General features: G+C 43.8%; 1 protein-coding gene across 2 annotated transcripts in view; it reads left to right on the forward strand.

Moving 5' to 3' along the window:
* The window catches only part of AGPAT4 (1-acylglycerol-3-phosphate O-acyltransferase 4), a 78,163-nt gene extending 65,753 nt beyond the window's left edge, over nucleotides 1-12,410 (forward strand). For both annotated transcript variants that reach the window (XM_035319982.1, XM_035319983.1), the window contains 2 exons: nucleotides 2,452-2,650; nucleotides 11,009-12,410. In XM_035319982.1, coding sequence (XP_035175873.1) covers nucleotides 2,452-2,650; nucleotides 11,009-11,100 — 291 coding nt within the window. In that variant the 3' untranslated portion in view covers nucleotides 11,101-12,410. The remainder of the gene's footprint in view (nucleotides 1-2,451; nucleotides 2,651-11,008) is intronic.
* The last annotated feature ends 100 nt before the right edge of the window (nucleotides 12,411-12,510 follow it).

Here is a 12,510-nt window from a genome sequence, read left to right on the forward strand (position 1 = left end):
TTGCTTGTTTTTTTTTTTTTTTTTTCTTTCCACCTCTTCACAGCCTCAGCTCCTGAAATAGAAGTTCTGCTTGAGAATCTTAATTTCCACTAAAAAGAAAGTGAGTTTCTGATTCTTTTTGCTTGTAAGAGAAGGGTGGAAAACAGGGCATGAAAATATACGCCAGAATGCCCCAGGGACTTAGCAAAGGAGAACTGAAGAGGGAAAGTGTACAGAACTCCAGTGTTTGGGAACAAATAATATATTTTTGGATACTCATTCATTGTGAGTTTCTTCATGAAAGAGCAGTGGCATCCCTCTGCAGTCAGATCTTCCTGGTGGGAGCAGGAGGGAAGACTCCAGTTAGATTCTCACAACAGGATGGATGTTCCCTGGTTTCCTGCTGCTGCGTTACTCACCTCTGTGTCTGAAGTAACTCAGATTTGGTGGGGTTGTTAGGGGCAGCCTGCTTCCACATCTAAAAATGATACTTGAGTGGGTGAAACTTACTAGAAACAGAAAACCAGCTCTGCATGCAGAGAATGAAAGGAGCTTCTTTTCGGGGAGGTGGTTGAGGGGAATGTTAATGTGCATCACAGGTTTAAATACTGACTTGAGCTGTCTATGGGTACTGTAGGCACCCTCTAAAGCTCAACAGATCAACCCACAAATCTCCTCTATGAGGAATATGTATGCTTCTAAGGGCAAGGAATCATAATTGAATTGAGGAGCTGTTCCCCATAATGGTGTTAAATGTGTAGCAGAGGTGAAGACAGTGACATCCTTTTGCCCATTATTTATTTCTTCCATCTGTCTCAAACCTCTTGGTGAGATGTGGTCAGCGGTTTTTCTGACCCTTAGGCTGCGCAGAGCCAACAAAGGGAAAAACACTGTGCTTCTTTTAAGTATGTCTGTCTTGCTTCTGTAGCAGTAGGCCCCCTGATGGTGGCACCGGTAATAGTCAGAAATTCTTAAAATTTTTCTGGGAGATGCTGGTATTTAGAAACCTAACTTTATATAGGAGAATTCAATTTACTGATGATTAGTAGCTCTGTGTTAAACCAGTCATAAACCAAAATCCTCAAGGCACTGTAAAGAAAACTTCATACATTGTGTAATTTGCTGAAGATAGCAAAATAATTGGCCATAATGATCCCAGCACAATCTAGTTCACATGAGCAAAACAGTCATAATTTTTCTAATCTCAATAAAGAGAGAGCAATTCTTTAATTACTGTATAATCTCTTAAAAGTTAAATGCTCCCTTTGAATTAGATAAAATGGTAGCAGCCTGTAATTGCTCAAATTGCCATTAAATAATTAAAGAATGGTCCGTGTTAGCTGGAGTGTAAGTAAATGTAAAATCATAGCATAGTAGAACTAATCTCCTTGTGGCTGATGAGGACAATCTTGGCTTTGCCAGAATTTTTGGAAACAGTCGTGAAGCATTCCTTTCTTTGAAGAAATTCAGCCCTTAGTTCTGACTCAGTTGAGGTTCCTTTTTATGTCAGTCTAATTCTGACTCTGTTAATTAAACAGTTTTATGTGCTGATCAGATTAATAATCTTTGCTTTGGAACCAGAAGGAAGGCATTTATCCCCACCAGCTTGACACCTTGTGTTGATCACATTGCTAAAGGCAATACTGTTCACCCACGTAAACTTCGGAGCGAGGTACTGAACTCTAAGCCTTCTGTGCTTTAAAAAACAAAACGAAAGAAAAACCAGACTTCTCCCCACCTTCTCCCCACAAATCCACAAAGCAAACAAAAAACCACCCCACCGTCATCCTCTTATTCTACTGAACGAGAGAGCCCTTTGAACAAAAATAGTGAGAGACTCTTTAAACTATTTGTGTGCTCAACAGTGTGTAGAGGGGTCAACCACCCTTCCCTCCACAGGCTACATGGGAGGGAACAAGGTAAGCAAGACTACATCTGTGGGACTAAGTGGATGGGAGGGTGGAGGTGTTCTTTGAAGTATAGCACAAGATGGTGTCTGTTCACCTTTTCTGACAGGGCTGTGGATGCTGTTTTAGAAAACTGCTTGGAGAAAACATTAGGGAGCAGAGGATCTGTTACTGCAGAAGTAGCCCAAATGCTTCCCTGGCTCACAAGCACTATTTGTCCGAAGGCTGTGGCTCTTGCAGGAGGTGCAACAGTGATATCTACATTACTGCAAGAGTATGCATCCCCTCACCCACTGGGTGAGGTTGTTACGGGTTTGTTATACACTCTAGGCAGGCCATTTTTCAGGTTTCTATGTGTAGGAGAAAGAAACGATGCACACATCAATGTAAGCTCTCTTTTTGAGTATGCGCTCATTGACTTCAAAGAACAGGCTTTCCAGCTGTGACTCGGTCTTTGATCTTCCCTCAGGGTTACAAGCATGTAGAAAGAGAAACATCAAAGTCAGGAATGGCTAGTTTCATTGGCAGATGAGAATTTAATTGTTGCCCTCCTTTGTTCTACCAGGATGCATTCCAGGAAGAGTACTACCGAACAGGAACCTACCCGGCAGTCCCTATAGTACCACCCCGACGACCGTGGACGCTTTTGAACTGGCTTTTCTGGGCCTTATTGCTGCTATACCCTTTATTCAAGCTGCTCATCAACATGATCAACAGTGGATCATCACTGACACTGGCTAGTTTTGGATTTGTCATTGTAGTGGGTAAGTTTTCTCCAACAGAAAGTTTACTTGAAAGATAACTGTTTGATTTGACTTACTGAGCCTTGCTAAATACAACCTCTGTGACAGAATATATGATGTGTGAACTCAGCTGGCCATCTGATACCCACTTGAGCTTGGAATAGGTTAAGTAGTGGTAGTTGTGAGCTGTCTTGTTTTGTGGTTGAAGTGGTTAAGTTATTTAAAAGGAGGAAGGAAAACAAAACAAGGAATTGGACCAAAGGAGATCTTGGATGGTATCGTTCATGGAAGGAGGAATCAGGCCAGTTTTGCAGACTAAATCATATTTGTTGTCTGTACTTTTTGGCATATTGACTGCAGGTCCGTTGAACAGGTGTCCATCCAGAATAAGCTGTACCTTTATAAAGCAAGTGGCTGCACTGTCTCATGTACTGATGGCTTCATCACCTTAATCATATGTCTGAGTATATTACAAGTATCCTTTAAGAAAGAAATAGAACTTGACAGAAGTGGAGGGGATGAGTTATGACACCTCTGCAAATGCAACTTCACTGACGATAGCACATGAGACCTTATAGTCTACCTTTGGAAGGAATGTTGGAGTAGTCTGTTTGGTATTGGTATAGACCACGGTTTGGAACCGTGGTCTACTAGGACACTGAAGCTCAGCTGTTGTAACATTTTTTAATTCATTATCATTCATCCAAATCTTTCAGCATTTTCTTCTTAATTTAGCTTCTCCACTCAGTGGGCTAGTTTTTCATATGCCATTCCAAGGTGCCTTATGGCCTGCGTACCCTCTACAGGGAGCCTCAGTGCATAATTCAGGGTTTGGGATTTTAATTTCAAGGCTAGATGCTTTAATGTTTGGAATTGTCACATGTGATGTTTATTTGCCTAGCATAATCAAGTGACCACCCCACTTCCCTAAGTTATCTAGTATCATCTTAACATTAGTGGTCTTTACAACTAAGTCATGTGTGCTTCTTTATCAGGAAGGAAAGAACCTGTAATTAAAAAAAAAAAAATGCTATTAAGAATGGACGGCTAAACCTTTTTTGTTTGGTTGGCTTTGTTTTTGTTTTGCTCCCCACTTAACTTTCTTCTGCTTCTGGCCACAAGGCAAGATTAGTAAGCAAGCTGCTGTGAGTCCTGTTTTGAATGCAGTGATAATCCAAAGGACTTGTTCTCAGGTTATTTGTGATGCTGGAGCTAACAGCAAGCTACAGCAGCAGTCTGCTGCCAGAATGATTGCCTGAGCTCCCAGCCAGCAAAAGCACAGCTGAGGAACGCATTAAGAATGGTGAGATTAATAGTCCACTATGTGATGTGCATTGATACCCCATACGTATCAGCCACATTTGTGGCATGCTGCAGGTTCCAGTCCTCTGCAGGGATTTGAAAGACCCCTGCGCTTAGCAACAGCTCTGGTTTCTCTCTGAATATGTGGTGTGATCATACCCAAAGTGCTTGTAATTGGCCAGGATTTGCAGCGTGGCAGAAGACACTGTATCGCCTGTAGCAGAGAGTATCATCTGATCAGACGCAGCCAGCCACCTCTTGCTGATGAGCTGGCAAAAAAAGAAAGGTGATGTCACTTCTCAGCAGAGAGCCTCCATGGAGCTGCGTAGGGTAGAGAATGTGTGGGAGGGGAAGGGAAGCTCAGCCTTCAGAAAAAAAGGCAGATCTGGGTTACCCTGGTCACTTGAAGGTGGATGTGTCATTACTCACTAAAAGGACAACAGTTCCCTTACTGTGTCAGTCTCTATCTTTTTTACTATAACCCTTTGAAAGCATTGTTATTGCTTGGTCTCATTCTGTGGAAGCATCTAACTTCAGCCCAAGCAGTGACACTGACTTTTGTAGCCAGTAGCTGAGTTTCTGTAGCAGAGCCTTTCCCCCCAAATTGTGCGTTTTATCCTGGGGGTCTCTCTGTCATGAGTGTCCTGGATGTGACACAACCATTTTCTGACAGAGGAGCAACCAGTATTTTGTTTTGCAGTTCTCCAGCTTTAGGCAAGGTCTCATAAATGACTTCTGCAATGGCTAGGAGGTAGTAGTAGAGGACCACAAATGTACCTTGGAGGTTGTGACTCCTGGTGCCAACTGCAGTTTGCAGCACTGCAGGGATGACTGTATTTCTGTCTTCTCCAGTGTGAGCGGTGAGCTGGTACCTGATGGCTTAACAGTATAAAGGAAGCCTTTTCTGTAAATCAGGGCGGTGTATTTCCCGTTGTGATCAGATGATAAAACCAACTTTTCACATCACTCCTAGGACACCCATCCCGTCTATTGATTAACTGAAGAAGCTCCAGTGGCATTTGGGGGATTATTTGTATATGTGCTAGTTTGACAGCTCACCTCAATCAGGAAGCTTAACTGTGGTCCCTCATAGCCCATTATAGGTAGACTTTACTGCTTCAAAGGGCAGGCTTCAGTACCTGATAGCATTACCTTTATTATGCGTATATTGTGCTATTTTGCACCTGTGCTAAATCTTCTGTGATAGGAGAGAGAGGAGGGACTAGGAGGCCCTAATACGTGATATCCTCTGCTTTGTTTCCAGTGTTGTTTGTCTTTCGGACAGTCTCAGCTAATTTTACTCTCCAGTAAAATGCTTACTGGATTGTAAGTGGCTATTGAGGTGGAACGATCCGTAAGAGAAATGCCCCGTAGCGGTCGAGCTGGAGTGAAAGCACAGTACCTCAGAACCTAACTCTCAGGTCCAAGGAATGAATAACCAACATATATATAGTTCTGCTGGTTCAGCTCAAACACTTGCAGCCCTAAATAAACAATGTCTCCTCTTTATACTGAGAATGCTGAGCCATCCCCTTTTGCCTTGCTGTGCAGCAGTTTGGCTATTTATACTCATAATAATGAAATAAAATACTCATTGTATTGTGCTAATATCAAACTACTGGTCTGGGACTAGGAGTCCTTTGTGATGCTGTTTGAACTGACACAAGGCAGTCCCTGCTCCAGAGGGTGAATGCTCAAGCAGTTTGAGGGACAGAAGACTTTTGAAAACTAGCTTTAGTTTCATAGGACACATGGCAAGATGTTTATGTACTTATTTCACAACTTTTGTTCAGAACTTGGGGCCAATATTTCAGTGTTAAAGCAGAGAGTCTGTCAAATGTCCATCGGTGTATTTGACAGCAGCTTCCTTTTCTTCCTTCCTCCTCCAGCTTCCCTAATCTCATTTGGTTCCAAAGGACCCAGCATTAGGTTGCCTTTCATGTTTTGGTAACTTGTGCTGAGGAGAACAACCTTTATGCTCCAGAAGTATTTTATTACAGAGCCTTCATCAGTTCCACGTGCTGAAGATGAGAGGTTTTCTCTTGGCTTTTAAAGAGAGAAGTAGCTTTTTCGTGTCTAATGCTAAAAGCATAATGGCATCTGCACTTATGGCATGGGTCCAGCAGTTAATTATCATTTATAGGCAAGAGAAGTATTTCATTTGAAACAAGCATAAGTAGTAGCGAGCCAGCTTTGATTCTGCAGGAGCTGTTGTGTATCTGCTGTGTGTGGACAGTGCTGTTAGAAAACCTGCTTCCACGGATCACAAATAGGGGTGAGTCCTTGGTGACTTGACAGTGTCCACATGCAGACTGTGGACCACAGGGTCAGAGCATGATGTGGTGTGGGCAGCAAAGCTGCTGATGCCCGTAGGGTGAGATGAGTGGACGGTGAGGAGAGGAGGAGCCAACAGCATTACAGGAAGTTTTACAACAGCAGGAGGATAAAAACCATGTGCGGGATTCTGCCTGCTTTGGTTCTGCTTGTTGGTGGAGCTCCCAGACAGTCTGGCCTTTGAGCCTGGTGCCTCAAACTGATCTTTTTATTTCATTGTTGTTACTTGTTTGTCTCATTTCCTTTATACTATATAAGATAGACCCCAAATGGAAATTTCTACCATTAGTGTAAGTCTTAGTTGTACAAATCGTTATTTCAGTGTATAACCTACAAAACTCAAGTGTATAGCAGAATATACATGGGAAATTTCTATACCTCTGCCTCCTGGGTTGCTTATAGCACTTGCTGTGTGGTTCAAATGCCAGGAAAGAGATGAGAGCAAATCCTGAGGTGTGAGAGAAAAGGGGGAAATCCTCTGCTCTCAGCTAATGTTTATGCAGGGGGATGTGGTACTACATGTATGTGTGGGTGGTGGTTTTCTTGGAGCTAAAATGTGTTCAAGAAACTGATTCCATTGCTGGCTCTGTTGATTTGCGGTAACCCAACCCTCCTTCAGTCCCAGTGCTCTGGCAGGCAGAGCAGATCTGTAGTGATACCCTGTGTCATCTGGCTGGTGGATAATGGGGGGCAGAAAGGTGGCAGGAGCTCAGTTACCTTCCGTAGCTTGCCATGGAGCACTGTGGGGATGCCCTGGCTGATTGCTTCTCTCTCCTGCTGTTCAGGACAGGGCTTAAACTCTCACAGCTGATGGTTAGATGTTTACTACTTCCTTGTAGTTAAAATAAATAAATAAAGTAAAAAATTCCCTTACCATAGTTGTATTTAAAATAACAGCAGAATAAGTCCTTAAACACGATGATACTGCTGGAGCATACACTAAGGTAAGAATTGTTTGTAGGTGTGTGGCACATGCTAATGCCACTTGCCAACTTCCCTTTAGCACAGCACAACAGTAAGAAAGAAATCTGTAGCTTTGCCTCCTTTGCCTCCCTTACAGTCCTTCATTTGCAGTTCTGATTTGGCTGAACAGGGCCTGTTTGCTATGAGAAATTGTCCTCACATATGCTGCAACATCAATCTCTGTATGGGGAATGTAGTGCTCTGGTAGTTACCACACTGCAGAAGAGGTTTTGCCCTAATTGCTCTGGTATTTTTTTTTCAGTTCTCATACGTGGTGTTCATTGTAGTCACAAATCCAGTTTGGAGCTATAGGATCTACCGAGGGTTGGCAGATATTGATGAGAGCATTCCATCTGCAAGTAGTAATTCAAAACAAATGGGAAGAGATCATCCTGTGATGGTTGATGAGGTGTTTAAAAATGTAGAAAAGCTTTTGTTGCCAAACTTGGATTTCTACAACCATATTCATTGTGTGGAGTGCCAAAGCTTTCTGTACGCTTTGAAAATATTGTCTTCATGTTATATTTGGGGAAAAGTTTGTAAGCTTTAGAGGGAACAAGGAAGTGGCCATTTCAGGTAAAAGTGGCAGAATCACTGGTCTCTTACCATCCATTTATTCCACATGGTGACAAATCAGAGAAGACTTTCAGACTATGAAATTAGTTGAAAAGTCAGTAATTTTTTTGCCTTGGGCTGGAAATCTACAGCTGTTTAATTAATTAGAAGTTAGCTAGCCTGCTTCTCAGCTTACAAGGTATAGACTCTAATTTTCTATAGAAATTCTTCATCCTGTTTACTTAACCCTAGAAGCCTGTAGGTTTCAGCATAACCTTGTGACAGTGGAATTAGTAATGTACCTGTTGTGTTTGTTGCCCAAATCCACATGAATGATGCACTCGTGACACTTGCCATGTTCTGTATGTGTATCCAGCACCCCTCTTAATTCCTTGAGCCAAACCTTGTCTTTAAAAATGGTATTAATTTCCAAAAAGTTGACTTTGCCTGTCATGAGCCCCTCTACCATGTCTACTTAAATGGGTATTTCAGGCCTTGACGCTGCCTTTGAGCTGTACAGAGGCATCGTGCTGACACAGTTGAGTCTTGGCACAAAACCTTTACTGGATTTAGCCGCTATAGCCAGGGAGAGGGGGCTAAACGGAGCACTAGAATTGTGCTCTTTTGGGATTGAAGAGGCCCCCAGTGTGCTACTATCCCGTGTCTGAAGAGCAGTTCTTGTGCTGCTGGTTCTCTTAGGCCAGGCAGCTCTGTGGTGCCCACCTCCACTACCTACTGCTTGGTACTGGGTATTCCTCAGGCACAGCTCTGATTTCACCCTCTTTCTGGAGTATGACCCAGCTTTGAACCCATCACTTCTTACCTTCCCCATAATTAGAACCGTGGTGGGGGTGCATTCCTGATGAAGAACAGTGACATCCTGCCCGGAAGCTGAAGGGATTTCAGTAGAGTGTGCCTGGGGGAGATCAGCTCCAGGAGAGGTGAGGAGAGGCCCCGCAGCGCAGGGAGAAGCCCCTGGGGCACCCCAGCACTTCTCCCCACCTTGTGTCCACAGGCTTGGCAAACAGGGGCAGTCCCTTCCTGCAGCCCCTGCCCCAGGGTGCTGAGGACTGCAGGGTGACATGAGGGTGGAGGGCAGTGGCAGTTTCTGTCAGGGAGCAAAGGAACAAAACGTGAACTGCTGACTGAAGTATTTTTTGGTGTCCAGGCAGCGGCATTCCTGGAAGTGTATGAAATCCCCACTGTGCTGTGTGGTTGCTATAACAGTTGCTCTTATTTATGCTCCGTGTCCCTCTCCAGATGCAGTTCATATCCCTCTGGTTAAAGTCTCAGTGTTTTCATGCTTACTGCTCTGCTGTGATCCCAGGCTGCAGGTTGTGTTGGGTCCTCCTCTTGTCTTCCCTAGCTCGTGGCCATTTAAATTTCAAAGATGTTTTCTTATTTCTGTTTGCGTGAGCGAAACCCTTCAACTTCCCAGTTGTTTGTGTTTCCATTCATGGACTAGCAGTGGATTAGAAGTTTCAGCGAACTTGCTAGCAGCTTTCTCTGTGCTGTGCACTGTACAGACAGCTGGCTGTGAGAGGCCCTGTTTCTCTGGTGTCTGGGCAGAACACGAGTCTGTAGCTGAGTGCTCCTGTTTTGAAAGAACAATGCCGAGTGCCTTACACCCAAGAAGATGGAAAAGCTGAAGGGGGAAGGGACTTCTGGGGACTGTCTCGTCCAGCCCAGCTCTCAGAGCAGGGTTGGCTGGAGCAGGTTGCTCAGGGCTGTGTCCCATCAGGTTTTGAATGGAGTGGAGACCTCACAACCTCTCTGTGCAACCTGTGCCACTGTTGAACCACCCTCACCGTAAAAAAAAAAAATATTTTCTAAAGTTTAGGTGGAATTTCCTGTGTTTTGATTTGTGACTGTTGCTCCTTGCCCTGTTACTGGGCACTATGAGAAGATCTGGCTCCATCTACTTTGCACCCTCCCTTCAGACATTGATAAGGTCCCTCTTGAGCCTTCTCTTCTCCAGGCTGAATGGTCCCAGCTGTCCCAGCCTCTCCTCCTGTGAGACACTTCCTCCACTCCCTTAGTCATCTCTGTGGCATTCGCTGGCCTTTCTCCAGCAAGCCCTCGTGTTTGGGCACTGGGGAGCCCAGCCTGCACCCAGCGCTCCGGATGTCTCACCAGTGCCGAGCAGAGGGGACGGATCACCTCCCCTGACCTGCTGACAGTGCTGCTCCTAACGCAGCCAGCACAGCCTTGGCCTGCTTCTGTTGCAAGGGCACATTGCTGGCTAATGTTCAACTTGATGTCCACCAAGATGTCCAGATACTTCTCTGCAGAGGTGCTTTTCTCAGTCCCCAGGCGGTCCTGGTGCATGGGGTTATTCCTGTTCAGGTGCAGGACTTCACATTTCCCTTCGAATTGCAGAATTATCTTGTCAGTCTGTTTCTCCAGCCTGTTGAGGTCCCTCCGACTGGCAGTGCAGCCGTGTGTACAGCAGCTGAGGAGAAGTTTGGGGACTTGTGGGCCTTGAGCCCCTTTCACAAAAAAAAAAAAAAAAAAAGGACACCTGTGAAGGGAGGGTGAGGGCTTCACCTAAGTTGCATTTAAGTTGAACAGTCAGTTCAGAAGCTAACAATAAATTTAAAAAATCCTTCTGCATGGTGGATTATTACTCCTAAATCAACTCTAAGTCTTTTGAAGTAACCCAGCCTCTTATAACTGAATATTTCATGAGCTGTAGTTAAGAAATCCCACAAATTACAACTTTTTTGTTAATCAAGCTATGAAGGGCCCTTGCAGGTACTCTTCTAAGAACTAGGGTTGCTGAAAGGGGCAGCATTCCCTTCCCCACCACATATCACAAACAGACACGTTAGTGCGTTTTGTCACGTAGCTCCTGAGAGGCAGGTAAAGAAAGCCAGCAACCCCAAAGCACCCCCATTTCAAAGCCAGCCGTCCCTAGGGTTTAACAGGGCCAAACATGTAAGGTCTGTGCCTCACGGAGCCGTGCTGGTTCAGGTACCCTCTTCCCTGCTGATGGGCAAGGACAGGTCAAGACTTGGGCCAGCGACCTACTGTAGTGAAGTGACTGTGGGCAATTATTGATAAGGGGGAGCTCAGGTGTGCCTTTTACCAAAGGTAAAGTACTTTAATGCTCTAATACTGTAAAGCAGAGAATGCTGTTTGTCTCCTTCAGAACACTGTGCGTGTACAGACCTTGAATCCCCGTCTGCAAACAGTCTTTTAACTTATTTTATTTTTATTTTGCAGCTTCTGTTGGTGTCCGATGGATGATAGGTGTTACGGAAATTAACAAGGGCTCCACCTATGGCAACAATGACAACAAGCAGAAACGAAAGTAGTTGCTTCAGAGACTGCTTCAATCCAAAGGGAACAAATGCAACTTCTGAGAACTCTTAAGTGCATATCACGGTCCTTCAAGGGAGGTCAGAGGAAGGGTAGGATGAGCAATTGCCATGCATATCTGAATTTGTGCTCCTATTATTTTTCTCTTGGGGTTTGGGCTGGATTACATGCTTGAAAGATGCACTCCTTTGTGTATACTCTCAACAGGTTTGCATTTGGTTGGTTTGCTTTCATATAAAGTGTCTTAAATTTTGAAGAAAAAAATATGCAGTGTGCTGGTATGGTGAGACTCTACCTGGAAACTAATCAGCGGTTGCTGAGGTGCAGGCTTTATCTTAACTTGATCTAAGGAATGGATAAATGTCAGAAGATTGGTATAAGACTATTGAAATTGATAGTTGTCTAGCTCAAATGTTAACAGTTTAAAAACAGTAATCTCTCAGTGTTCAAATAGAGTAAGATGCTCTGCTTGGTGATACCAATATTGCAACTCTACTGAACTGGCAGGAGTGCAGTAGAGTTTTTTGACATCTAGAATTTATTCCCACAGTAAGCACCACATTTGAAACTTCAGTCAGACTCTGGCAAGGGGCCCGTTTTGTTAGCCCAGAGCCTTGCAGTGGCATAACCTGGCGTGGAATTTGGCCATGTGGCCTGAGCAGAGCTAAGTTACGCACTGCCACGTCTTTCCCCAGGCAAAATGTTAGTGGGATAGCTGAAACCTGCAATTCTTTTGAGAATAAATGCCATTTATAGTTTGGAAAAAATTAGGTAACAGATTACTTTCAGCTTTAAACACAGATTAAAATTGTAAGCATTCCTAACAGTGGCGGAAACAGAAAACAACCGGTATGCTGTAACACAGTAATGCAAAGCGTACATTAAAAGTTACCACCTGACACCCATACTGTTGTGAACCTAATTAATCTGCCTGTCTGTCTTTTCTGAAAAGTTACTTCACATGGTGGTACCTCGTAACATTGTCTGAGGTAATACTTAAATTATCTTTTGCTTTTCTTTGGGGGAAAAGAGGCAAGCAGGAGAGAGACCTAGGACAGTGCTATGGCTGGGAATTTCTTATGCCTGTCTGGACTTGCTTTGTCACCCTTCTGAATTAAAACAGGATCAAATCCCTTGGGAAAACTGTGTTGCTCTCACATCCCTAGTACTGATTCCTGGGCATCCCCCTTTTGTTTATAGATTTCAAGAATTAAGAATATGTAAGTTACCGAAAAGTGGTGTTTATTTGGTTTTAATTTAAAAAAAAAAAAAAAAAAAAGAGGGGACTTCTCTCAGCAGTTTAAGGTTTTTTTTTTGTTTGTTTGTTTGTTTGTTTGTTTGTTTTTCCCCTAAAGATACTGATATTGAGCAGTGAGAAGTATTTTTGGCACTTGCAGTGATGTTAC

The sequence above is a fragment of the Oxyura jamaicensis genome, chromosome 3 (assembly GCF_011077185.1).
Source record: "Oxyura jamaicensis isolate SHBP4307 breed ruddy duck chromosome 3, BPBGC_Ojam_1.0, whole genome shotgun sequence".
Lineage (NCBI taxonomy): Eukaryota > Metazoa > Chordata > Aves > Anseriformes > Anatidae > Oxyura > Oxyura jamaicensis.